Below are 26,244 nucleotides of genomic sequence, written 5' to 3'. Positions count from 1 at the left end.
GCTTGGCGTACTACACTTTCCAGTACACTAAGCTTTCACTGTACTGTAGCCGTGTCCACCTGGGACATTAATCCATGGCAAATTGGAGGGTTGTTGATTCACACCCTGGCTTGCCATCCAGTAATTTGCCAAGCAGACACTTCCTTAATTTGGAAGTGAATTCAGTGCCCATGAAAGTGAGGGGCTGCTGGTGCTGGCTGTAGTCAGGCATAACAAGGGCAGACACTGCTGAAGGTTTCTCATCACAGTAATGTAAATGCACTTCAAATCCTGATCTGCAGCACCTTCTGCTATCCCAGACCGAGGCCCTCCCATAACTTAGCTGAAGCTCTTTAAATACGAAGCATTTAGACACCAAGGTAACAGGTGTGACCGATATTGCAACCCCATGCAATATTTTGGGGACCACTCTATTACATTTATGAATGGTTTGTGTATGCTTATGTTCTACTTCATGGGGGAAGGTTCCCACAGCTCCTACAGGAAGTAAAAACAGTGTGGAATTAAGATGAGACACTGAGACTCAACAACTCTAGAGAGGTACCAGCACCTGGAGAGGTTTGCATATACTGGTTCAAATGTTTTGTTTTTGTTTCCCAGAGACTCAAACACAGAAAAAAGTTTTTGAGTTTGAACTGACAAAGGTCTTATTTCTGGATCTAGCAAATAAATAGGACCTTATATTTGCTTTGTGAGGGCTGGTTGGTAACTGGTGTACACTGTTGTAGCCACCAGAGGAAGGTTAACCACACTGCTGGACCCTGGTTGGATCTGCTGGGGAAATCACAGTGAGGTGCAGAGGGGCTGCAAGCCTAAACCTCCAGTCTGGACGGAGGAACAGATGCATGTCTCTGCCCAAGAGAGGTGACAGCTGACAGCCTGAAACCTTAAGTGGGTGCTCTCAAGGATTCGGGGGTGGTGGGTGAGGGGGTGAGTGTCAAAGGTACAGTTAACCCTTTCACTCTGACAACAGCACCTAAAATAGACCTAAAATAAATAGATTTTTAATCTTGTACTGCAACTCCAACCCCTCACCCCAATCTGTGCAATTCCACTCTGGGGGCCATTCTTAAACAGTCATCGCCAACTATACCAAATGTTGTGGTTGTAGAGACAAGGCAGAAGCCACCAAGAATCAAGTCACTGGTGATTTAAGCTATCTTTGAATCCAGGTATACAAAAGTGAGGACAGAACAGTGCACTGCATTAGTCCTCTGTGGGCAGAGAGGGAGAGGAACATCTGGGCTGCCACTTGACTGGGTATTTTGAAATTCCGGTCATCCTAGAAACATTTTGAAAAAAACGCTCTGTGAGGTTTCTGGCCCATACTTACAATTGATTGTCAGTCCAGGTCACACAAATGGATACAAGGCATCAGGCAGCAATAGGGCATAGGCCTTAGAACAGGGGTTGGCGACGTTCGGCACGCAGCTCACCAGGGTAAACACCCTGGCGGGCTGGGCCAGTTTTATTTACCTGCTGACGCGGCAGGTTCGGCCGATCGCGGCCCCCACTGGCCGCGGTTTGCTGTCACGGGCCAATGGGGGCGGCAAGAAGCCACGGCCAGCACATCGCTCACCCGCGCCGCTTCTCACCGCCGCCATTGGCCCGGGATGGCGAACCGCGGCCAGTGGGGGCCACGATCGGCCGAACCTGCCATGTCAGCAGGTAAATAAAACTGGCCCAGCCCGCCAGGGTGCTTACCCTGGCGAGCCGCGTGCCGAACGTTGCCGACCCCTGCCTTAAAAGAATAGGACTTAGTATTTTCACCTTTGCATAAAAAGATATTGCAAAAATAAGCATTAAAGTCTACAAAAGAAAGGGAGGGTGTGGGGGGGGAGGGGAAGAGGTTGGAGCGAGAGAACAAAAACTAAACAGATTCTGTGAAGAAACTGAGGCTAAGTTCAGGTTTCAATTCCATAATTCCAGAGAAAGTGTTTTAATGGCACTGGGTAAAATGTCAAATAGATTTTCATAGCAATTCACACTGCATGAATGGAAATACTTAACAGAAGAACTTCTCTTTCTAATCTGCACTCTAGCTTTAAATAAAATGCTCGCTCTCGCTCTTCCACTCCCTCTTTCTTTCTCACTCTCATTTCTTTTATATTTTCTTCTGATGCACAACCCTTTTCAGCCTCTCTGTCTGGAAGGGTCATTCCTGGATATTACCACCAGCCTCTAACTGTCTATCCACTGCCAGGACACTGGTTCCAGCTCATCTCTTGAATAATCATTCACAGCCATATCTGGGTTCTCCAGAATTCCATCCCTGTGTCTGATTTCCTAATACACAAGTGACAATTATCATCACCTCCTGCATAACACATGCCAGAGAATCTCACCTGGAAATTTCTACATCAAATCCGTAACTTTTATTTGCACTACAGCATATCTTTTAGAAAGACATCCAGCCTTCATTTAAAGACTACAAGTGACAGAGAATCTACCATATCTCTAGGGTAAGTTGTTCAAACGGTTAACAACACTCACTGTTAAAAATGTGTACCTTTTTTCTAGTCTGAATATGTTTAACTTCAGCTTTCAGCCACTGGATCTCATTATGCCTTTTTTCTGCTAGATTAAAAAGACGTCTACTACCAGAAATCTCTTCCCCATACGTGTACTTTTCTATTATGATCAAGGCACCTGTTAATCCTCTTTTGGATAAATTGAACACAGTGAGCTTCTTAAGTCTCTCAATATCAAGCATGTTTTCCAGATCACAAATCATTCTTGTAGCTCTTTTCTGAGCTCTTTCCAATTTTCAACAACATTCCAACAGCCAGCCTGATTACACTTTTTTTAAATGAAGCTCATGCATATTATGAACTCTGGATTCACAAACAAAATCTTCACAGGCGTTATTAGGTTGCTAGCTTCAGTACACACTCAGTGCAAAGTAAACCTTGTGCCAAGCAAAAATAATAGATAGGAAAACAAACATACTGGAGATGCTGTAACAACCAACATCTAGCTAGCATTTGTCCTATGGTTGTCACAAGCTTTCAGAAGAAGGGATGAATTCCTTCCCCAATGCCAAATCTGGTAGTCAGTTAAACTCTATAGCACACTCTTGTTCTTCTGCATCGTTCCACAAACAAGAAAATTCACTGTACTGCAAAAGGGTTTTAAACTCTGCATGTACCACTACCATTTCCCACCCTCTTCCCCTTCTTCTCACTATCTCCCTCCACCAGACTCATGGGGGTCTTCAAAACAAGGGATAGGAAGCAAAAGGATAGGCCATAAAGTACACCCACACAATATCAGTCTACAGATGAAACAGCAGGAACTTCTCCATGCAAATTACTCTCCAGCAACATATGTGAATAATATACCACCACAAGGTTAGAGATTTAAGATACTGGATCTTCAGTGAAAATCTATAAAATATAGGGTTGGTCTAAATGTGCTGAAACATTTTTCACAATATTTTTGAAAGATGTTAAACAGGTCTACTAAATATTTTTTAATCTTTGCTTCCAGCAAGAAAAATTTTTCACACTATCCACAGAAAGTATGCCCAACCATACATCAGAGGAACTAATAGGCAACTATCTAAGACTGGTCTGTGTAACACTTCAAGAGTTTAGCAGTGACTTTCTCTGTATCACCTGAAATTAAATACTTCATTTCCAAAAGCAGCAATACCAATCATAGCACAGGCTATGGAATGTGTTGCTGCTATAAAATATGTGCTCCTACACAACAAAATAACAACATTCTTCTTCTGATGGGGTCCTGGGAACCACTTGTGATGAATACTTGTGAGAGAGAACTAGCATACTGGATGAGCGTCAACAAGTCTGTAAACATCTTCCCAGGATGGAGAGAGAGCTAAAGGACATTTCAATTTTGTCACATTTTGTTCACAGCATAGAATTCTTGGCTATAAATTTTCTTGCTAAACCATTCTAATAACCAATTAGCCTTAGCCTATATGTAGCAGTAAGTCCTTGCTTATCCAGGTTACAGAGTGCCGATTTCAAATTCCAAAGTACCAGAATGGAAACAAATGTAAAAAGTAAACATTCTATAAGGTGACCTCCAAAAATACCCACTTCTCATAATATATAAGTTTCCACTGAAAATCAGCATTTGGTCTCTGAGGTTGGTATCAGCTTTTCTTTATATTTAGAGTAGGAGTTAACTATGTGGTAATTATGTTTATTGTACTTCACCTATAACAAGACAAGATTGAAAATGTTAAAGTAGAAGTGAAAGAGTCCAGATGCCTGGGTTCTCCTAATCATTTAAGTACAATTCAGTATTTCTTCAAGAAACATCTTACATGCCATTGTGAGGATACCTTTGATTACACAGCTATGTTAATATAGGAAACAATTTAAAAAAATCAATACCCAGCAATAACTTAACCACATAAAGAGAAAGTAAAACATTATTTACCAGTAGTGAGCTATTTGAGTGAGATTCCCAGATTGGAAGCCTTTTGTGGTTGATTTCAGAGTAGCAGCCGTGTTAGTCTGTATCTGCAAAAAGAACAGGAGTACTTGTGGCATCCGAAGAAGTGGGCTGTAGCCCACGAAAGCTTATGCTCTAATAAATTTGTTAGTCTCTAAGGTGCCACAAGTCCTCCTGTTCTTTTTGTGGTTGAGAATCAGTCAACATATATGTTTGTAAAAGCCTGTAGCAAAATGGAGCTCTGATACTGATGGGAGTATCAGGGTGCTACTGTATTATACATCTTAACAAGAGCTAATCTCTTCTACTTAATGTTCAACAAAAGTATTACAGAAAGATCCAAATACTACATCTATATTCCATCTCAACTTTTACACCACAGCCTTAGAGGTTTTGTTCAGCAGGAATGGCCTCTGCGGAATGCAATGGGAACTCCACCTACCTCACCAAGCTTCAACACTCAAGATGAAAAAGCTAACAGGTAAATACCCTTTGTGACTGGTACTGGCAGGAAATCTGGACCAAAGGGGTAATAATGAGGAGCATGGCTCACACACACAAGCTAACGTGGTCTTGTCTCTGGGACTGCTGAGAATCTTCTGGCAGTGGAACCAAAGCTATTCTGGCCCCTTTCCACCCAGTGCAGCAAGAGGATCCTGGGGAAGACGTGCATCTACCCAGCATGATGAAGAACTCAGCTTTGTAAGGGAATCTTAGAGGTCAATCTGAAGGAGTTGGGGGTCTGGGGGCATGAAGAAGCCAGAAAATCAGAACCCCATGCAACAGCCTTTGCAATCTGCAGAGCCCAGCTCTGTGGTGGCTTCTTCCATGTCACCAAAGAATGCTACTCTGCAGAGACAAGCGCAAGTAAGTCCATCCATTACTACTAGATGTGAAAAATCAGGACAGGAGGTGGGGGGTAATAGGAGCCTATATAAGAAAAAGACCCAAAAATCAGGACTGTCCTTATAAAATCGGGACACCTGGTCAACCTAGATACTACATGGATCTGCCATCTCAAGCCACCAGCAGATACAACAACAGTCTTACTGGCTTCTACTCTGTGACCTGGGCTCTGGGGATGAGCATTCATCCATTTCATAGTCCTGCAGAATTGTCCAGTATTGAGCTTGTGAATATGGTGTTGGCACTGGATCTGGGATTTTGCCCCTTACTTTATGGTACTGCTCCTCTTACTGATTTCCAGGAATCCTGTGATCTGAACTTGGACATTATTATATTCAACTAAGGATTACTGGGATGTAGGCATGAATGAAATCTCAACTATGACATCATAGACAAAACATGGGAAGAAAAAAAAATGAGTACTGTGAAAGCCTTCCTACCGCAGAGTTATAAAAGAGAAAGAGTTCTGGTAATACTTGTTCAGGATAGTCTCAGGCTAGTCACTATTTTAGTTTCCTTACATTTTATAGTTATTCTAACTCTAGAAAGCACACATTGTGGAATATGCTGCTTTGGTAATCCAAAGGCAAACATCTGAGCTGAGAGAATAGTATGGTGAGATTTCCTACAATGGGATGTGGCCCACTGGTGACCGCTAGTAGCAAAACTCCCCAACTGATGGAGATGGGACATGGGGAGGGCTCTGAGTTACTACAGAGAATTCTTTCCCAGGTATCTGCCTTGGGGGTCCTGCCCACATGCTCAGGGTCTAACTGATCACCAGATTTGGGGTCACGAAGGAATTTTCCACTGGGTCCGTTTGGCAGAGACGCTGGGGTTTTTTTGCCTTCCTCTGCAGCACAGATCACTGGTCACTTGCAGGTTTAAACTAGTAAATGGTGGATTCTCTGTGACTTGAAATCTTTAAGCCATGATTCGAGGACTTCAGTAACTCAGCCAGAGCTTAGGGGTCTATTTCAGGAGTGGGTGAGGTTCTGTGGCCTGCTATGTGCAGGAGGTCAGACTAGATGATCACAATGGTCTCTTCTGACCTTAAAGTCTATTTGGAGGTGACCAGGCTTTTCACTGGCAGGGGGGGAGCGGGGGGGGGGGGAGATTGGGAGGGAGGGAACTACATATCCTCAGGCAACGTTAACAGTGAAAATCGCCTTTGTGTAGTTCAGCGGAGAGGGGAAAATTGAAATCAGAACATATTTACCATTTAAAGCTAACAAACATAAAAGGGAATGTTATTCAGTAAGACACTGAGATTAAAAATGAGAAGGAAAAAAAAAAGTTTGACCATCTGACATAATTTCCCCTCAGACCACAGGAGCCTGTGCTTTGTGAATGACCCAGCTAGAGACAGGATACTAGTGGGTGTGAGAAAGGTCTGTGCCGATGACTGGACTAAAGTTCTGGCCCAGTGTGTCACCCTTATTAGAGTAAGTAGAACACATGGTAATGGAAACACTGATAAAACATCTCATTTTTGGCTCATTTCTTCCACCCCGTTCCTCTCCTTGTCAGCTCTGGAAGGGTGGAGGAGATTGATCCTCATTGCATCACTCACAGAAAAGCAACGTCGTCTTCAAGAACTGCAAGTTATTTCAGCGGGATCGTCTCTCCTACATGGCTTCCTTCCACATTTATAATAGTTACAAATGCAGTAAAACATTTTAAAAAGGCAAATGGCACAAAGAATTTAAAAGCCAGAGAACATAGGGCCACCTACAGTTAAGGTTCTCAGTTGCTTATAACTGCCAAACTTCGGACGTTCAATTGACATTTTCCACACTACACAATCACTGAATGAGGTGGGGTCGAACAGAAAATATACTATGCAGTCATGCAATTAAAGATTAACAAGAAGGCTGAATTAGGATTGTAGTGACGACCCTTAATTTTGGCATTTCCTAACTTTTATGTCCTTGACTTTGCAACCTTCACATTCTTTTAATGTCTCCTTTTGTTTGTTTATTAAAAGTAATTTCCAAAAATATAAAACAGAAATTCTACCACTTGCTCCCCCCTTTTGTGTCCTCCCTCCACCGGCTCCTGACTCTCTTTGCGCCCCTCATCCTCCAACTCTCATCTCCCATCCTCCATGACTCCTTCAAGGAGGTAAGGACCCTTCTACCTCCCAATTCCTCACCCCTCTATATTCTGAAAGCAAAAGACAGTGTTCTAATGCTCAGTTCCAGTGCTGGGTGCCACGCTAGTCCCTGGCTGCCAGAAGGTGCAGGTATAGGGAAAGTTTACTCAGCCCTTGCCATCCGGGTTGAAGCATGCTCAGTACAGTCAGAATCTTTGGAGAATTTAGCTGCAAAACTAACTTTCTACTGAACATGTTCAAACTGACATTTTTTGGAGTCATATCTTGGCCAAATTTGGACAGATTTTCACAGGAACATCAAAAGGCCCAACCCTGACACCAGGGCGACCCCCCTGCCAAATTTCAATTCCCTGTTCCAAAGCATGGGGGCACTAGAGTTCCTTAATTAAATGGTTGTAAGCATTTTTTTTAAAAACTTGGTCAAAAAGTACTTTTCCTTAATTTCAGAAACAGATGAATCATTTTAACTAAAACCTCCCCCAAAAAATTCAGATTGAGGCCGACACCGGGCATGGAAAATTCCAGCCTGAATGGTTACTCTCTGTCAAACTTATAAACAATTCTGAACAAGGCTCCGTGGCTTAGGGTTAGTGCCTCAGCTTTGGATGTCAGTGGTTCTGGGTTCAAATATTGGTCATGCCCTGTCCCTGAGATGTGCATCAGCAAAAATCAATAGAAGCGTGCCCTCTCATGCTTATGATTTAGTTGGGGATTGGTCCTGCTTTGAGCAGGGGGTTGGACTAGATGACCTCCTGAGGTCCCTTCCCACCCTGATATTCTATGAGGTCTTATGATGGAAAGTAGTGGGCAACCTTAACTGTAGACATCGCTACCAGGAATGCCTGTAATTAGCTACAACTTCAACATAATCTTTGTCTTCACTGCCCATGATATATTCTGGGTTTTGCTCATTTACATCATTCCAAATGTCTTGGTCAATATTTTAAGTGGGGACTATAACACTCTTCCGCTGTTCTATTAGCACGGTGCCCAGTTTTGAAAAGGCACTGGCTGTGGTTGTCAGGCTGTCCAATAAAATACTACTACAGCTGCTACTGTTGCTTCAGTCACCTGTTGGGATATTCACTACACAATATGAGTCACTGGTGCAGCTGCCCCTGAATGGATCCTTCATTGTGAGGAGCCACAAAGGGGTATTAACAATAAAGAATGACGCATAATATTGCAAGGATAATAAACTGATGACCAAAATCTCCAAAAGCGACTAATGATTTTGAGCACATCAATTATTGGATAGCTAATGTGAGATGCCTCAAAAGGGGCTTGACTTTTAGAAAGTGCTAAGAGCCCACCCTCTGAAAATCAGGTCCCTTTAAAATGTGTCAAGTTGGAACCCTCCCAAAATTAAGGTGCCCAAAATCATTAGTCACTTTTGGAAAATCTTAATTTTATTTTCTCATTTCCCTGTGGGGCAGTGGTTCAGGCATCCCAGTGGCAGAGCTACCAGTGTCCTGAGGGTCTAAAAGGTGCCCCTGTCCTAAAAGATACATGAAATAATAAAAATAATGCTACAGAAAAATTCAACAGCTTTTTTTAAAGGTTTGATTGTTTATTTATTTATTTATTAAGATGAGGTAAGTATATAGCTTTGAGCTCAGGGCTTGTGGATAAATAAAAGAGAAGGTGGTTTCAAATATAATGCTTTAAAATGCAGTTTTAAAATTTAAAACTGATACACTTATGTTGCTAATTGTTTTGGATCTTAAAAGAATTTTCCTTTTGTGTTTTTTGGGTGCATATGTCTCTCACATAAGTAACCCTATTATTATTAGCTTTAGTAATTCAATACCATTTCTTCTAAGTGCTGTAGTTGAATTTAAGTGCTAATAACCTCAAATGTGGGAGATTAAGCTGGAAGGAAAGTTAAACAACAATTTATTATTAGTAGTAATTTGTACTGCAGCAGTGCCCAGGAGACATGTCATGGACCAGAACTCTATTATGCCAGGCACTGTGCAAACACAGAACAAAAAGGTTTATGGAAGGGTATATAACAGGGGTCGGCAATGTTCGGCACGCGGCTCGCCAGGGTAAGCACCCTGGCGGGCCGGGCTAGTTTTATTTACCTGCTGACTTGGCAGATTCGGCCGATCGCGGCCCCCACTGGCTGCGGTTCGCCGTCCCGAGCCAACGGGGGCGGCAAGAATCGGCGCGGACAAGCGATGTGCTGTCCGCGGCTTCTCGCCACCCCCATTGGCCCAGTGGGGGCCGCAATCAGCCGAACCTGCCGCGTCAGCAGGTAAATAAAACTGTCCCGGCCCGCCAGGGTGCTTACCCTGGCGAGCCGCATGCCAAACGTTGCCGACCCCTGGTATATAAGCAGCATTATCTAGTATATTGTAGTCAAGCATCTACTGCATCCATCACCATGGTACCTGAGCACCTACCAATGAAGTAAATGATGTGGCTAGCACCTGTCATTTTTGTTTCCTTATTGCAAAAGCTGGGCCAGTGGACATGTGGAAAAGTGCAAATGGCTTACTTAGTTTAGCTTCCCTCCATGCAAAGATCATTACAAATTCTACTTTTACCAGCAACGTACCTTTTGCTGAAAATACATAGTCCTTTAAAACCTTCCATTCTTTAAAGGGAGGGTGCATAACACTCAACAATATATGGTAAATAAACATAATAATAAGCAAAAAGGAGAACTCCGAGTGAATCATCTCTTGTGTTCTCATCGGCCAGCTACCAACTGTTACCCTCAGCCTTGGACACTCAAAAAAATAGCAAGAACCAAGAAAGGCAGTTTCTTCCATTGTGTCACCGCTACACAAAGCAATTCAACGAATAAAACAGCTGCAATTTATTTCTGGGGCCAACACAAGGGGAAATGTACGTCAGAAAGCAGTAAGTGTTATTTGACCGCCCACAGCTACCAGGTTCCATTTCTAAATACAAACACAAAGTCAGGCTCATTTAACTCTTCAAAAAATAGAGACTTAATAAAGATTTAAGGCTGTCAGTGCACAAATGATCTGATATCCCGTCAGTTTAATGAAACTAAGTCAAGTCTGCTAAGCTTGAATATAACCATGTATCGAAGCTAGGATGATTTCCCATCAGTATGTCTTGACCCCTGGACGAAGAGTCTAGAGTCATTCAGTTTTAGAAGTGAACGTTTAACATGAATTGATCATATCCTGCTATCGTCCCCAATTCCACTTATGTTCCTGAAACAAAATACAAAAGGAGACACAAAAGAGTAGCTAATTAAATATCAGACATAACCACAGTTTATAGTACATACTGATAAATGCATGAAGAACATAAGAACGGCCATACTGGGTCAGACCCAAGGTCCATCTAGCCCAGTATCCTGTCTTCTGACAGTGGCCAGTGTCAGGAACCCCAGAAGGAATGAACAGAACAGGTAATCATCAAGTGATGCATCCCCTGTCGCTCATTCCCAGCTTCTGGCAAACAGAGGCTAGGGACACCATTCCTGCCCATCCTGGCTAATAGCCATTGATGGACCTATCCTCCATGAATTTATCTAGTACTTTTTTGAACCCTGTTATGGTCTTGGCCTTCACAACATCCTCTGACAAGGAGTTCCACAGGTTGACTGTGCGTTGTCTGAAGAAATACTTCCTTTGATTTGTTTTAAACCTGCTGCTTATTCATTTCATTTGGTAACCCCTAGTTCTTTGAACAAGTTGGGAAATTCTTGCTACAAAATTGGACCTAAAACTGAACAAATATAATTTCTAAGGAAGCAGTTTTAGGACATTTGAGAAATGCCCACTTTAAAAGCCCACTTTAATTGGCGAAACCTTACAGGAAGGAGGATGGAAGAGCAAACAATTTCATCTCCCAATAATTATTGGATGGCAAAGAGCAGCAATGGACAGGTACTTTGGAACACCCAGCCCCACCATTGTGACAGTAAAGAAGATCTTCCTAGGTCGTGTTTAACAGTATTTATGACAACTATAGCTATTTATATCAATGAACTCAAAGACAGTGTGTGGTTCTTTGAAGCCAAATCCAATGTTGATTGTTAAATTCAGAAGCTTCCACTCAGAACTATCTTCTCATGTACCCATTTCCTGTTATATTCTTAATATTTGCTACCCTCAAAGCCACCCTTTTCCTAAGTCCTTTTCAGCTGCAGCTTTTCCATCACATGCACAAGATCCATATTTAAGCAAAGTGTTCTGGGACAGGATAGGGAACTGTACAGATAATGCTCAAGTGAGTACAATCGCTGTGCACCAGCTATCAAATCACTCCTCTGGCTAGGAGACTAAACCATAAGAAGAGGTATACAGAATTCCACCCACCCCCATGTTCGCATATGTCATGCAACAGGCTCAGGACAATGAAGCGTCTCTCTTTTAGGGACAAAGTTCAGTGCTTACTGCTCTCTGCACATAAGTTTATTTCTGAATTATAAATAGGCAAATACTGTACTACCACGCAAATTTCAGATGTGAAAAATGTGGTTACTTTCCCTTTGCTTCCCAACAACATCAATAAAGAATCTTTGAGAAACAAAACCCATGAATAGGTGCAAACAATAAAATAGTCCCTATTTGGAGCAAGCTAAGAAACCACTTTTACTAACCACCAAATGGCCCACTAATGAGAAGGCAGCGGACACCTGAAAAATCCCGGGCTATGTGAAATTAACACTACATAAAGCAGTAGCAGAGAACAGAGAGAGCAGCACATCTATATTTTGTGATTCTCCTCCCCTTTCCATCCCCAGCCTAAACCTAGCCACTAGCTAAACCTACATGTGTGAATTAAGCTCTATTTATAAATGTTCAGCTGTTTTTTTTTTAAATGGCCTTAATATAGTACAGTTGTTATGTTGTTTTTGTTGAACTTAGCAACAGGAAACTGTGTCACTCCTTCTGCAGCAAACTTTCCATTCTCTTGGCACTCCCAATCCCACACCAGAAAAGCCAGATTTAAAAAGGGGCCGGGGAGGTTGGCTAATCTGAGCATGCTCCTTCTCTCTGCAGGGAAGCAAAGGGACAGGACAAAGCTGCAGCCAGATTTATATTGAAGTATCATACCACTTACATTATGAAACACATAAAACAAACCTAAATTCAGTACCTTTATTTTTGTTCCTCTTTTGAGATGCACGTTGCTTGAAATAAATGAAATATGGGGTGTGTTCTTTTTTGCATTTGTCTAAATAGATCCTGCTATACAAGCAGACACCCAGGGATTAGTCATGAAAATTATCTATAAGGGGCGGGTTAAGAACAGTCAGCATCTTTACACTACAGCATTATGATAATGAAAGACATTTATTGAAGCACACACATTTTAGATTGGAAGGTTATTAACACTATTCCCTGGTTAACTCGCTAAGTTAACAATTACAAACTCAGCCTTAACTTGTTAAAAACATACAAAAATAAGCCTGATTTTATTGTCTGCTTTGGCAAGATTATTTTACCTCCCAAAGAGCTTTCATTAATGTGCAGAGACGAATTCTCTGGGCTCCACCCTGTAATGCTACTTCATCTCTATACTGTTTACTATTATAACATTAGCTTCTTAATTATAAACCAACACAAAAACACAGCTGCTCTAAAACAGCGCACACGCACACTACTGAAAATGCCTCAAAGACAATTGGGACAGATCACATCAAGAAAGACAGCTTATAACAGAGCAAAATGCATGAGGGCTGATTTAAACCACAACTTAACTCCATCTCAAACAAATGTAATACCCTAGCTTTTATTATTGTAATGAATCCTCAAAAACGGTGATAGCTGATGGTGACAGAAAATGTTTAACACAAAATAACCCCACTTCATTTCAAACTTCCTGCCTGATCTTCTTCCTGGTGTCTCCCATTTTATGGTTCCCTCTTCCCCGTCAGATTTGGTTTGCCCTGTATTTGGGCTTATGATTATTATTTATTTGCAATACTGTAGTGCATATAGACTCCAATCAAAATTGGGGTGCCACTGTGCTAGGCACTGTGCAAACACACAGGCTACGTCCACACTAGAAACACTACAGCATCACAGCTGCAGTTGCGCCACTATAGCATAGATACTTACTACAGAGACGGAAGGGGTTCTTTAGTAAATCCACCTCTCCAAGAGGTGGTAGCTACATCGACAGAAGAATTCTTCGTTCGACCTTGCACTGTCCACACTGGGGCTTAGGTCGGCTTAACTATGTCTTTTAGGAATGTGAAAAATTCATACCCTTGAGGGATGTAGCTAGGTCAACCTAAGTTTCTAGCATAGAGCAGACCATAGTTAATAGTCCCCTGCCCTGATGAATTAACAATTAAACAGATGACTGGTGGGAGGAGACACATAAGCACAGAAATGAAGTGACTTGCACAAGGAAACAGGACAGAGCAGAGTCACATTCAACACTAGATCTCCTGACATCCAGTGCAGTGCTCTATCCACTAGACCAGGGGTCGGCAACGTTCGGCACGCGGCTCGCCAGGGTAAGCACCCTGGCAGGCTGGGCCAGTTGGGACGGCGAACCGCGGCCAGTGGGGGCCGCGATCGGCCGAACCTACCGCGTCAGCAGGTAAATAAAACTGGCCCGGCCCGCCAGGGTGCTTACCCTGGCGAGCCACATGCCGAACGTTGCCGACCCCTGCACTAGACCATGCTCTCTCTCTGTACACACTTATGAACCATCATTTTATGTTATCTACACCATGAACTACAGTAATACTGTAGGGGGAGGAGGGAATCTTTCACCTCCCCAACTTTGGACAACCTCATATTATGGGGCACCAACAGACCTGAGTTATCTATCATACATTATGAGACCGTCAAAACTTTTTGTGGGTTTGATTTTTTAATTTGTCTTTTATCGTCTTTTTATTTAAAACTAAATACCATTTCAAAAATAAGGAGGACTAAAAATCAGTGCTATTTTTAGAAGGTTAAAAAGAAAAGCCACAATGTATAACTTATGTTTAGCTTCACAGCAGCTGAGGAAAGGAAATCAGCAACTCAGCTGATCATCAACAGCTGCACAGACATTCCTTTTTAAAGCATTGCAAAGTACAAGATAAAGATGCAAAAATGACACTTACTGTTTCTTCAGAAACTGCATGCTCTCCGAGGTCTTTCAAAAAATCCACCTCATCTTCAGTTTTCATCTCCAGCTTTTCTGCAAGGACAGGAGGTTTGCAAAGAAGATTTAAACAAACTTCCCCCAAGGCTGCTGTTTTTCTGTTTATTCAAAAAGTTCTAAAAAACTTGACAGGCGTTATTTTCCTTCCAACAGCTGGTTTCATTCCTGACTTTGCTGCTTGTTTGTTAGTAATTTTACAACTACAGTGTCTGTGAATGAAGGAAACTATGAAACAGCGGTGAGCACACAGAAACCACAGGACTAGACTTCTACAGATGGCTCTATGTGAAGCTTGAAATCTAGGTTATATCTGCATATATGTTTATACCAAAGAAGACTTTACTTCCATTATTCCTGCTGTATGATCAAAAAGTATATATTTGTTTTTTTCTGATTTAGTTGGGGTTGGTCCTGCTTTGAGACTAGATGACCTCCTGAGGTCTCTTCCAACCCTAATCTTCTACAATTCTATGATTCTTTACCCTAACATGGAGACAGGTGGGAGGCAAGAATGTTTTCTCAACTTTCAAGCGTTTAATGCAATGCCAGCTTCTCAACACATGCCTCTTCTCCTTAACCTGAAGTGGTGGATTAGGTCCCAGAGGGCAGTAAAACAAGTTAGTCTCCATCCAAATTTGGCAACTGTCTGGACAATTTTTTTTTCCTGGTAACGGTGTTGATGGAACACAAGAGAAACATTGTGTCCCCATTGTCCTCTCTTCCCAGCAAATTAACATGTAAAACTTAAACGATCGCCATTTACACCAGCGTTTTCTCTCTCTGCACTTTTCCCACTTCAAATAACCATTTTTGTCTTGTGACACTTACACAGAACAGGACTTAAATCTAAAGCCAATTTCCACTTCTAAAGACCCATGGATTACAAAATACTTCAGAGACAGTGAATGAAGCTTCACTACTCTCCCCCTTGCGAGTTATATAAATATTCCCATTCTACAGCAGTGCAGAGAGGTGAAGTGATTTGACCGAAGTGTCACAGTGAGTCAGTGCTTGAGCCAGGGACAGAACGCAACACACCTGTCTCCCTGCTCTAACCACTAGGCACATCATTCTTCTCCTAGCCATCTGTAACTGAGCACTATAGGAATCAAAAGGATTTTTAACTAACGATTTGTAGTGGATCATTTGTACAAAAGGAGGCTGTGGGAAACCACAGTTCCATCTTAAATTAAAACCACTGAAAAAAGTAGTTGGCACTCATAGTGCAAGCTAGTCTGTCTTAAGGGCATTAAGGATACTTTGCTACACACCGCTTGCTGTACTAATTCAAAGAAATTAGCAATTAACACAACATTGTGGTATCTGATAGAAAGACCTGATGAGTTTATGGGTTGTTAAGAGCAGAACCGCCCAAAAACCCAGAGACGATTCAGCAGTAGTTCTGAGCACATGTGAGAATCACCCAGGGGACACCAGTTTGTTGGCAAAACAGCCAGTGATCATGTATTTATGATAAGAAAGAGAGTTCAGCCAGAAAGGGTGACCCTCCCTCACAAACTCTTGAAATTTGCTGTCGGAAAGGATAATAATGCCGCAGGAATGGGCCCCCAAGAAATGCCAGCCTGTTAATGCCCAGCATGTGCACCCTAACTCCCCCAGGGTATAGAGGGGAAGAGAGCCACCCTGGGGCCCCAGGCTGCACATATAAACAAGGAACTATGTTTAGGGGGAACAGACAGGCTGCTATCATGAATGCAAGAAGGTGCCCCTTAAGTATGGGGTGGAAGGAACAATCTTGTTGCTAAAACACAGTACTGGGCATCAGGGTTCTCTTCCTGGCTCTGCCACAGATTTCCTCTGTGGCCTAGGACAAGTCACTTAAACTGACTGTGCCTCAGCTTCCCCATCTGAGAAATGGGGATCATAATGATAGTTGTCTCCTTCCCGGGGGGTTGTGAGGATCAATTCATTCATGTTTGTAAAGTGTTTTGAGATCCTGAAGAAAGGGCAAGGGACATGTTTAATCCCACTCCCATTAAAGCCAACAGTTAAACATCCATTGACTTCAATGGGAGCAAAATCAGGCCTTATTTTTGTTGTTCACCTATACAACTGTGATTGGCTCGATGTATAATTTAAGGACTTTATCTTTGCAAATCATAGTCTGAGCATTGTTTACATATATGGATTAACCCAGCCAAATCTGACTTCCGGGTTTGGACCTTTGTGGGCTTCCACATAATCACTTGGACTGGTCCAGCATGTGATTTGGAAGAACCAAGTTTTGTGCAGAAAGAAGAACAGGAGTACTTGTGGCACCTTAGAGACTAACAAATTTATTAGAGCATAAGCTTTCGTGGACTACAGCCCACTTCTTCAGACTAACACGGCTGCTACTCTGAAACCTGTCATTATGCAAGTTTTGTGCACTTTACTTCCAGAACACAAGCACTTCTACTAAGAATGAATATCCCAAACCCATAAACTAGTGTTGAAATACATCATGGAGGCATTCAGGCATGGAGCACTTTAAGTAATATTGTTAATATTAATAAAACTGGTCTACACTGGAACCTGCCACCCTAGCTGCTGAAATAAATGCCAGTGAAAACCTTTCTGGACAGTCAAACCTTTCTGTCCCCATGGTGAAGATGAGATTAGGCGCTAGAAAGTAGAAATGGTAAAATTCTACTATTGGAAATTAAGCATATGCCAGCCAATAAATTCTCTCTAAAGGCCAATACCTGCCAGGAGATCCATTAGGGCAATTTGTTCAAGGGGAATCTCTAGAGAACAAAGCATGCTATTCATGATTTAGTTACGGTAGAAACCAGGCCAGTGTGTGTCGTCTTATCTGTTGGGTGTCCGAACTTCAGCTTCATACCCCAACTGCTTGATTGCCCAAATGCGAGTCAGGCCAAATATGCACTATTCAAATAGTTTGCATGGAAAATCCCATTTCACAGGGGTAATTCAGTGCTGAATAAAAGGCCCAACCCCTAGGTACTGCATGAGGTTTGTAAGACTTTCTACAAGAGGCATGGGAGTCTCCCCTTGACTTCACTGCACTTTAGGACCAGGCCCTGAATAGCTGTTTGGATGCAGGCTTGATTTTGCTTTTGGAGACTCTAAATCTTATTAAACTGATCACATGACATGGGGATGAGATGAAAGAGAGTGATGTCATCAGAAGCAGTGAATATAAACTTACACAGCTAGATGGTCTTGCATCTTTCCCTGCCTCTCTCACTGAGAAAAATCCTTTGATTGCACCTCACAAACTGTGACAATTTAGCAATGACAATGAAAAAAAAAATCCCCATTGACGTGTGTTTCTGGGAAGCATCCCCCTGACCCGAGCCTCTACTCTCAAAAGGGATCCAGCCCAAAGTCTGTCAGAAAAGGATTTTGGTTCTTTCTGCTGAGCAGCAGTTACGTCCCTAACCGCAAAATAAATATATACACGTCCCTACTTGCCAAGATAAGTTCTGACTCAGAACAAAGTAAACTTGAAAAACCTCACAGTACTTAGTAATTTGCTCCTTTGACAAGACAATAAGTTATCCAGGTAGGGCAGTCACCACACAAAGTTTAAATGCCATCTCTCTCTCTCCACACACACACACCCCACAATAATAATAATAATAATAAAAAACATATCTTCTGGTCTTTGCTTTAAACCCATGTCTTGTCTGTGCCCACATAGCATTATTCTGTAGATTGTTCCAATACTCCCTAGGAGAAGCCATGCTACCCTAATTTGTCCTTTGTGCCGCTTCAGATTGTGACCATGTTTTTCTTATGGTAGAAGAGATAAACATATGCTGGATCCTTGTGTTATTTCCCTTTTACATTTTTGAAATCTGTAACATAATCACCTCCCAGTTTCCTTTTCCCTACCCTAGCTTAGAATGATGTTTTAACATTTTTATAAAAACACAAGTTGTATTTTTCAATATGGGCACTAATTTACTACACTGTAATTCCTTGTCTCTTCGATTTCTATACAATATCTTGCATGAAAAACCTGTATATCCAACAGCAGGTATAGAATTAAATCTTGGCTACAGAGACTTAGACGCCAGGAGACAAAAAAACAAGGAGCTCCCAGAAGAAATTAGCATTCCCAGGTATTGACTTTCAGCCACTCCCATTCTATTGAAATGTCAACCTGCCACAATACAAAAATAGAAGTTTATTTTTTAAAGGAGCTTTCTGATTCATGTAAACAGCCTGTTACATAGCAGCTGATAACTTATTATGACTAATAAAACTCTTTAAAATCCCAAACTTACCAAAACTTACTAAATATTCACCACCCCTAGCCCCAAAGAACAGGTACCCACAATTGTGCTGCCAGTCAATGCTAACATAAATCGCCTTCCACAACTCTACTTGACAAAAATCTCTTCCCTTTATGCAGTAAAAAGCAGTCATATATTTCTATGATTTTACAGCTCCCGCCTCTAAACGGCTGGGGTTGATGGATACATTACATCTATTTTGATTATTTTCTTTAGAATTCTGAATTAGTCTTTTGTTTTGAGCTTGTTAAAGGAAAGATACGTCTTACCTATAGATTCCTTATAACTAAATAAGAGCAACACAGAGATAGATCAGCTGTTTACATTTAACAGCTGCCTGAACAGGTGTAATATAAAGGCCTGGATCAAACCAGCTGTGCGCTTCAGTAGAAATGTCACCTGTGATTTCAGTCCAGACTGGAAGACTCCAAAAGTCAGTTATTTTTTGTTGTATTTATCAGAGGAAGAGTTGCTGTTTTGTTTTGTTTTGATTTTTTGACGGTTCCTATTTGCTCTTGTTGAACATAGACTGACTCTGCCAAAGCTCTCCTGATGCAGTCACTTATCTCCTATGACATCACTCATCAGAGGTCCCCACTGATCTTTCATCCTTGCTTGTTGCACTGAACGAGTAATGAGCGTTTGAATTCCAGCACTGCTTAAATACAGTGGAAAAGACTGCGGCTTCGCTCCAGGATGGCTTTAGAGTCAGGAAAAGTGGGTGGAGGGATGTGTTCTCTCCCCCTCTTTTTTAAATGACTCAATGCCACCAATTAGGAAGCGTCTTTGCCCAGTTCAGAACGACACTCACAGCTGTTCCAGTTGACCGGTAAGGAAGCTTTAATACAGCACTGTTATATTCTTTAACTCCAGATTCGCAGAGAATACAGTGCAGAATTGAAGGAAAGAGTCAAGTTAGCACAAAACCTTAAGGCACCTGGCCCAGAAGGAAACACGTAACAAACACACAGCAAATTTCAGCATCACACTCCCATTTAACTGTTTTCTTTCCTACTAGGGGACATAATTTACATGTTAAAGATTCCTCTAAAATACTTTGGCATAAATATAAGACCGTTTCCTAACAGTGATGCAATCCTAGAGACATGTACTTGTAGTGTAACCCTTTAATATCTATTTCAGATTTCTGGTCTCTGCAGGAAAAGAATTGCCAAGGGCAGGATTCCCCTCCCGGGGCTGGCCTCTGACACCCATTTCTCTACCCACCATAGCCAGATTTTCATTCTTTAAAAGCAAGAAATATCTCCTTTAAGTTGGAAGCTCTTTCTGGCAGAGAGCTTCTTCCTTTATTTGCATGTGAAATGCCATGTGCACATATGGTGCTATATAAAATGAACAAGACACTATTTTGCTTACCTGTAACAGACTCAGATCCTAGCACTTCTGAGCTTGCATCCCCCCTCTTTGTTGGTTCATCAAACTGCAACCTTAAATCCATTTCTCCATTAAGGATGTCTCCCGTAATCACTTGGGTTTCAGGAGGGGATGGGGGGAGAACCCCAACAGGCACACACTCTAGCTTCCCAACTGCAGACTCAGGGACAGAAGAAGTTTCCAATATAGAAACAAATCCATCGGGACTTTTCACCCTATTGGCAACTTTATCCAGCCAGGAGCCATCAGCCTCTGGAACCAAGCTCTTTGCCCCCACGTCATCTGTCAGCTCAGCAGCAGCATTTATATTGTATGGATGTGACTGTAAGAGAGACGCTTCCAGCACGCCATTGCTCTGCTCCTCTTGATCTTTGTTGGGCCAATCCAAGACCTGTCCCTGGGCTTCTTTCACTTCAGACCCAGCTTCGCTCTCACTAGTCAAACAGATAGTGTCAGTGCTGGAGTCGCTGTCGCAGGGGGGTTCTTCTGCAATAGGCTGAAGCGATGCTCTGGAGAGTACATTGTTCATATCCTCCTCCTCTTCTGGATCACCTGGTACGGTGGATGTCTCAGCTACACCTAGAGGTGCCTTATTCTCAAAGGCAACAGAAGGTGCTTCCATAACAGAGACCTCCTTTAATTCTGGTGCTTTGTTTTGCAGAGAGCCTCCCTGTGCCCCCTGACTGAGATCACATTCTTGGTTCAACATTGTGTCGGTAGGAGGGTCATTCTTCGCATCCAGCCATTTGTACTCAGATTCAGACCCTTGTACAATACTTTCTTCTGCATCCACTGTTGCATTGTCATCTGCTTCCTGACAGGAGATTTCCCCTTTCAGCCCAATATCTGTGTTACTGTCATTCGCTGCAGACTCCTCGCCCTGACTGCAAACAGAGGATTTCACAATAGCAGCAGCAGCAGGCTCCTCGGACAAACACTTCTCTTTGCCAAGTGTCCCATTTTCACACAGCTCCTGACTGGGTTCAGCTTTGCTCTCTTCAGCCGGCTGTGACAGACTTTGCTCATCAGAGACCTCTTTTCCCCCACTGTCTTTAGGCAAACTAGTTTCTGCGGTTATCTTACCCTGCATAGAACTGTCCTGTTCAGCAAGCACTGCTGTCTCTGCTACTGCTGCTACTTCCTGGTTTTGTTTAGATTCTTTATTATGAATTGCAGAGGGTGTGTCCATTAAATTATCCTGGATACGCTCTGTGCCCATGCCACATGAAGAGAAGACAGGATCATTACCATGCACAGACGCCTCCTGTCCTGGAGGTGCCACTGCAGCATCTCTCTCCTGACCGATTGCCTGTCCCTGCTGTACATCTCCTTTAAACAAGGGAGATGAGACTGATTTGATTTGCTTGCCAACCGCCTCCTGTTCAGAAATGCTTTCTGATGCCACCAATTGGTTTTGCAGAGGCTCTTTTTCTGCTGAGGACAAACCTGCGTCAAATGGAGGTTGTGACCCAGGCTCACATTTGCTAGCTGAAGCAGTGTCACACATTTCACCTTTTAAAACAGCTTGATTCTCAGCGTGGCAAGTGCCAGCAGACCCCTGGCGTTCCTCTGCCGAATCTGTGCTTCCTCTGCTGGTAGTTTCAGTTCCTAGTGACAACTTTTCAAGGGCTTCACTGTCACCTTCGCCTTCAGCTACAATTGCAATGGTTTTACTGCTTTCAAGGGAACACACAGTCTCTGCATCACTTGGACCAGACCTGTCAAGGGGACTGTTTTTCATTTCAGAATTATTCTCCACATTGTCACTCAAAACCAGTTCATTCAGCCCAAGGTCTGCGTTTCCATCTTCCACCTGCACACCCTGCTCACCACTCTTACTATTGTTATTCACTTCCAAAACAACAGGATCACATTTCAATGCATTCTCTGAAACCTTTATTTCAGTCACAACCAGCAGCTCCTCTCCAGGGTTGGCAATCATACTCTGCCTCTGCTGTACAAGGGGTTCACCTTGGACTAAGCCCTCTGGCAAACCAATCTTTGCATTTTTGGTGTTCGGGTCTGTTCCACTCTCTTCGCTGCCACTTGTCTCCCCATGGCCAACAGGGGTAATATCACTGTCGACACGTGCATTTGCACTATCCTGTGCCTGCATCCCTTGTCCATCTCCACATTCCCCACCTTCTCTTGGAGATTTTGGTGACGCTGCAAGAAAGGGCTCAGTAGCATGGATCGACTCCCCACCTGCTGGGGGCAGCTCTTTCAGACTTGAAGTTCCTGAACCCCGGGTCTCATCCTCTCCATTCTCCACATGCTGCTGGATTGAAGCAGCATCCACCGACCCTGTACAGTTCTTGCATTCTGCCTGGCCCATAGCCACATCCACACCCTCCCAGGGCGTTAGGGCTTTGCATGCAGTTTCAGCCACAGGAAGAGAGCTTTCAGTTGTGCACTCTTCAACGATTTGCACTTCCTGTTGGGTATTATCTCTACTACACAGGCTGGCTTGACTCAAAACAACTCCAGTGGATGTCATTCCGGTTTCCTCATTTGTATTTCCACAGGATGGAAGGCTTGCAGCACCGTTTACTCCAGCAGCCAAGATCAGTGTGCAGTCATTTTTATCTGATACAGTCCCAGAGTCTACAATAGCGGCTGGCCCCTCCTCTTCCTTTTTACTCAACGTAGCTGTATTTTTACTTTCACAGGAAAACCCTGGGTTCTCTATACGCGCCAGGCTCAACAAATCACTTGATGTGTCGTTAAGCACTTCCAAACTCCCACTGTCACACTGGTTCTCCTTGTGGCCCGTTGGGGCTGAGAGCTGCCTCACATCAAAGTTAACCAGTGCAGAAGGGCATTCTTTGCTTCCTTCTGTTGGCATTTCTTCCAAGCGGGGGGCTGCAGTAGCCAGAAAACCCTCCGCCTCTGCTCCTATATTGCAGTTATCCTCTGAAGTTCTCAGCTCAGGCTCTGGCTGTTTGGCTGCAGTCTGAAAAGAGGGAAATAAAGACTATGACTGTTTGTTGTGCTGTATGTCACACTCTCAAAGTGCACACGTTGATTTATCAGTCACCTGTACAATTCTTAAATCTGTAACATTAACTCGAGTTCATACAAAATGAGACCGGCCCCTCCCTCCATCTCTGCGTGTCTATCCACTTGAACCGCCTTTACAAAATGTACTGGAACAGTACATTGATCTTTTAAGTCTTGCCAGCCACTGGCTATATTGAAGACTATTGCTTGAATGGATTTAAATTTAAACTCAGGAAAGAGCAGGATTTAAATTTAATTTGCAGTATTAAGTAAACATGCATTTGAATGTACAATCCAGCTCCAAAAATGGCAATGCAGTTCTTTTCAAGACTGGCTCTGGGCTGAACTGCCACCCTGTAGGAGGATTACAGATCCCCTGTGTCTTTGGAAACACCATATTAATCTGCCCCCAAAGCAGGAAGCAGCCACTTGCCACCATCCCCTGGGGGCTAGTAAAATACAGACTTTTCTCAAACAACCAATCCAAGGCTTGCCTACCACCTTTCCTCATTGCCCATTCCCTGCACAGCCCATCTCTCTGTGCTTGCTCCTTCTCCCACCCCACTCCCATACACCAAGTCCTCCGTCTCCAGCTCCTCCCCACCCAACGTAACACGCATTTTGGTGACAACAGCTGCTGACTATCCTGCTGTGTTTACAGTAACCCGAGTCATAAAATAACTGCATTTAATAATGCATTTAATAATGCATATTGTAGCAAGCAATATGCATTATTAAATCTTTATAGTTCAGGTGTACAACGGCTCAGACTAGAAATGTCAGTGGTGGGATATTCACCGGGGTAATGGGGTTGGCCAGTTCCCTTGAACTACCCAGGCAAGCATAAAGTGGTTGCATAGAAACCCTTTTTTTTTTCTCCTTTCTTTATTGATATAATCCTTCCAGACTGCACAGCTGGCTAAGAGGCTTACCTGTTCTTAAATACCGTTCACAATTTCGGTCCCCGCAAGACTGAGCAGGTGCCATGCACTACCTAAGGTACAATCTGATCGACAGAGACCATTTTGTCCCACTTCAGAGCAATAGTTTAATCTCTAGTTCAGAACAAAAAAAAAAAAGCCACACAAACTTTTTGAAAATGGCTAATTATTTTGGGGGGGCTTTTCTCTCCAGAATTGGTTCCTAGGACCCTAAATGGGGGTCACTCGCCCCACTCTGCACTCCCACAAAGTATAGCAAATGTCAAGAAAAATATCTGTGCAAGCATGCAGATTTTAGAGCACTTAGAAGCGTCGTTCTTTAAACAGGAAGGACAGAGGGACAACGGTGGGAAAGTGCTCCTCTACATACCCATCTTAAGCATAGGAGGCTCTGAGAGGTGTACCATGATCACATCTCAGCTGAATGAGAACACCCCATGGAGATTAAGACAACTTGAAACAACAGCTCTGAGACACATGGTGGACACTCCACTCATCTTAGTGAATGCTCCCACCTCTCTTTAGAGCCTATGATATACATGAAGTATGCCTGTTCTCAGCTCCCCATTCAAATGGGCAGGACTTCAGATCTTGGCTCAACTGAGGAAGATGGGGAGGGGGGCTGTAGACAAGCATGGGCCCCCTAGATCCTGACCCACACATGGGTGGCAGTATGAGAGACTCAGACACACTCAGAGGCATAAGGTCCCCCATAGCCCAGCTTAAAGGGGACTTAGAACCACTAGAGGCATGAGAGCCCACCAGATCTGGACATACACGAGGGAGGAGGTAATGCGAGACTGACAAGTGCCCCTACCCCTATTCTCCCCTCTGCCACACACACCCACAGCCCCGTTCCCACTGCACTAGCCCTCCACTGTCCCTAACCCCCAAACCTCCTTCACCTGGTCCCTCAACCTCTTCCCCCCCTTGCAGTTATCCCCCGTCTCATAACCGCCCTCTCCTCGCTACAACAGTCCCAAATGCCTCTCCCCTCACTCAGCCCACCACTCCCGGGAAATATTTGCATAGCTAATTTCCCCCCAAAGACTTTGGAAGATGTAGCGGGGTTGGGTGCACAGTTGGGATGCACTGGCAGAGCTCGGGGTGCCACCCCCCCTCTCACCTGAGCCCCCAACCTTTCTCCCTCCCCACATCACCATTTATCCCCCTCCCCATAATCCCACCTCCCCTCACTGCAACCCCCCACTCCTCTCCCCATATTTCCCCACTTTTTGACCCCAATGCCCCTCCCTTCCCAAGAAGCACTCACATGCCTAATTCCCCCTCCCCCCCCAATACTTTGATTCCATGACCTCCCAAACTCAAATAGCTACTTATAACTCACAAATTGTAGCAACCTCCAGCTACTCAGTTCAAAACTCCTTTTGTCTTAGGTGGTAGTTATGTTAATGACAGGAAGAGTTCACAGTCATCAAGAGGGCTCTGATTCATCAGCCATTAGTAAGACTAAGATTTTGTCATGGCAATTTTTAGTAAGTCAGACAGGTCACAGCCAATAACCAAAAATTCACAGAAGCCTCGTGACCTGTCCGTGACTTTTACTAAAAATAACCCTGACAAAATAGGGAGTGGGAGGGCCCCTCAACACCCACCGCTGCTGACGCTCACAGTGGCTGCGAGCGGCAGGCCCCCACTGCCCGTGGAGGCTCAGAGCTCCAGGACTGGCAGCTGGGAGTTGATGGGGACCCCTCCCCCAGCTCTGAACTCAGGGGGGCCCCCCACAACCCTCATGGGTGGGAGCTCCGGGGGCCATCCGCCACCCGTGGAACTCCAGGGGCCCTTGCACCTGAGAGCTCCGAGGCGACCTGCTGCCCACGACAGCTGGGACCTGCGGGGGTCTCTGCTGTGGCTCAGAGCTCCGGAGGCTTGGAGCTCTAGACAGGCGCCTGGGAGTTGTGGGCCCCCCCCCCCCACATATAGCTCAGAGATCCAGGCTGGCAGCTGAAAGCTCTGGCGCCCCCACTGGCTGACAAATCTAGCCCCGTGGCCCCAGGGCTGAAGCAGAAAATGTCAGGGACGACTCTGGAAATGACAGATTCCGTGACCTCCGTGACATAATTGTAGCCTT

At 43.7% G+C, this 26,244-nt stretch overlaps 1 protein-coding gene across 22 annotated transcripts in view; it reads right to left on the bottom strand.

Annotated features, from left to right (window-relative positions):
* AKAP13 (A-kinase anchoring protein 13) overlaps positions 1–26,244 on the bottom strand; it is a 341,004-nt gene that overhangs the window by 136,084 nt on the left and 178,676 nt on the right. For all 22 annotated transcript variants that reach the window (XM_042856648.2, XM_065559282.1, XM_065559288.1 and 19 more), the window contains 2 exons: positions 20,194–23,164; positions 14,511–14,587 (listed from right to left, as the gene is read on the bottom strand). In XM_042856648.2, the coding sequence (XP_042712582.2) occupies positions 14,511–14,587; positions 20,194–23,164 (3,048 nt within the window). The remainder of the gene's footprint in view (positions 1–14,510; positions 14,588–20,193; positions 23,165–26,244) is intronic.

This window comes from Chrysemys picta, chromosome 10 (genome assembly GCF_011386835.1).
Source record: "Chrysemys picta bellii isolate R12L10 chromosome 10, ASM1138683v2, whole genome shotgun sequence".
Classification (NCBI taxonomy): Eukaryota; Metazoa; Chordata; order Testudines; family Emydidae; genus Chrysemys; species Chrysemys picta.
The sequence above is the reverse complement of the archived record's forward strand: the minus strand, read 5'-3'. Positions and strand labels throughout refer to the sequence as shown.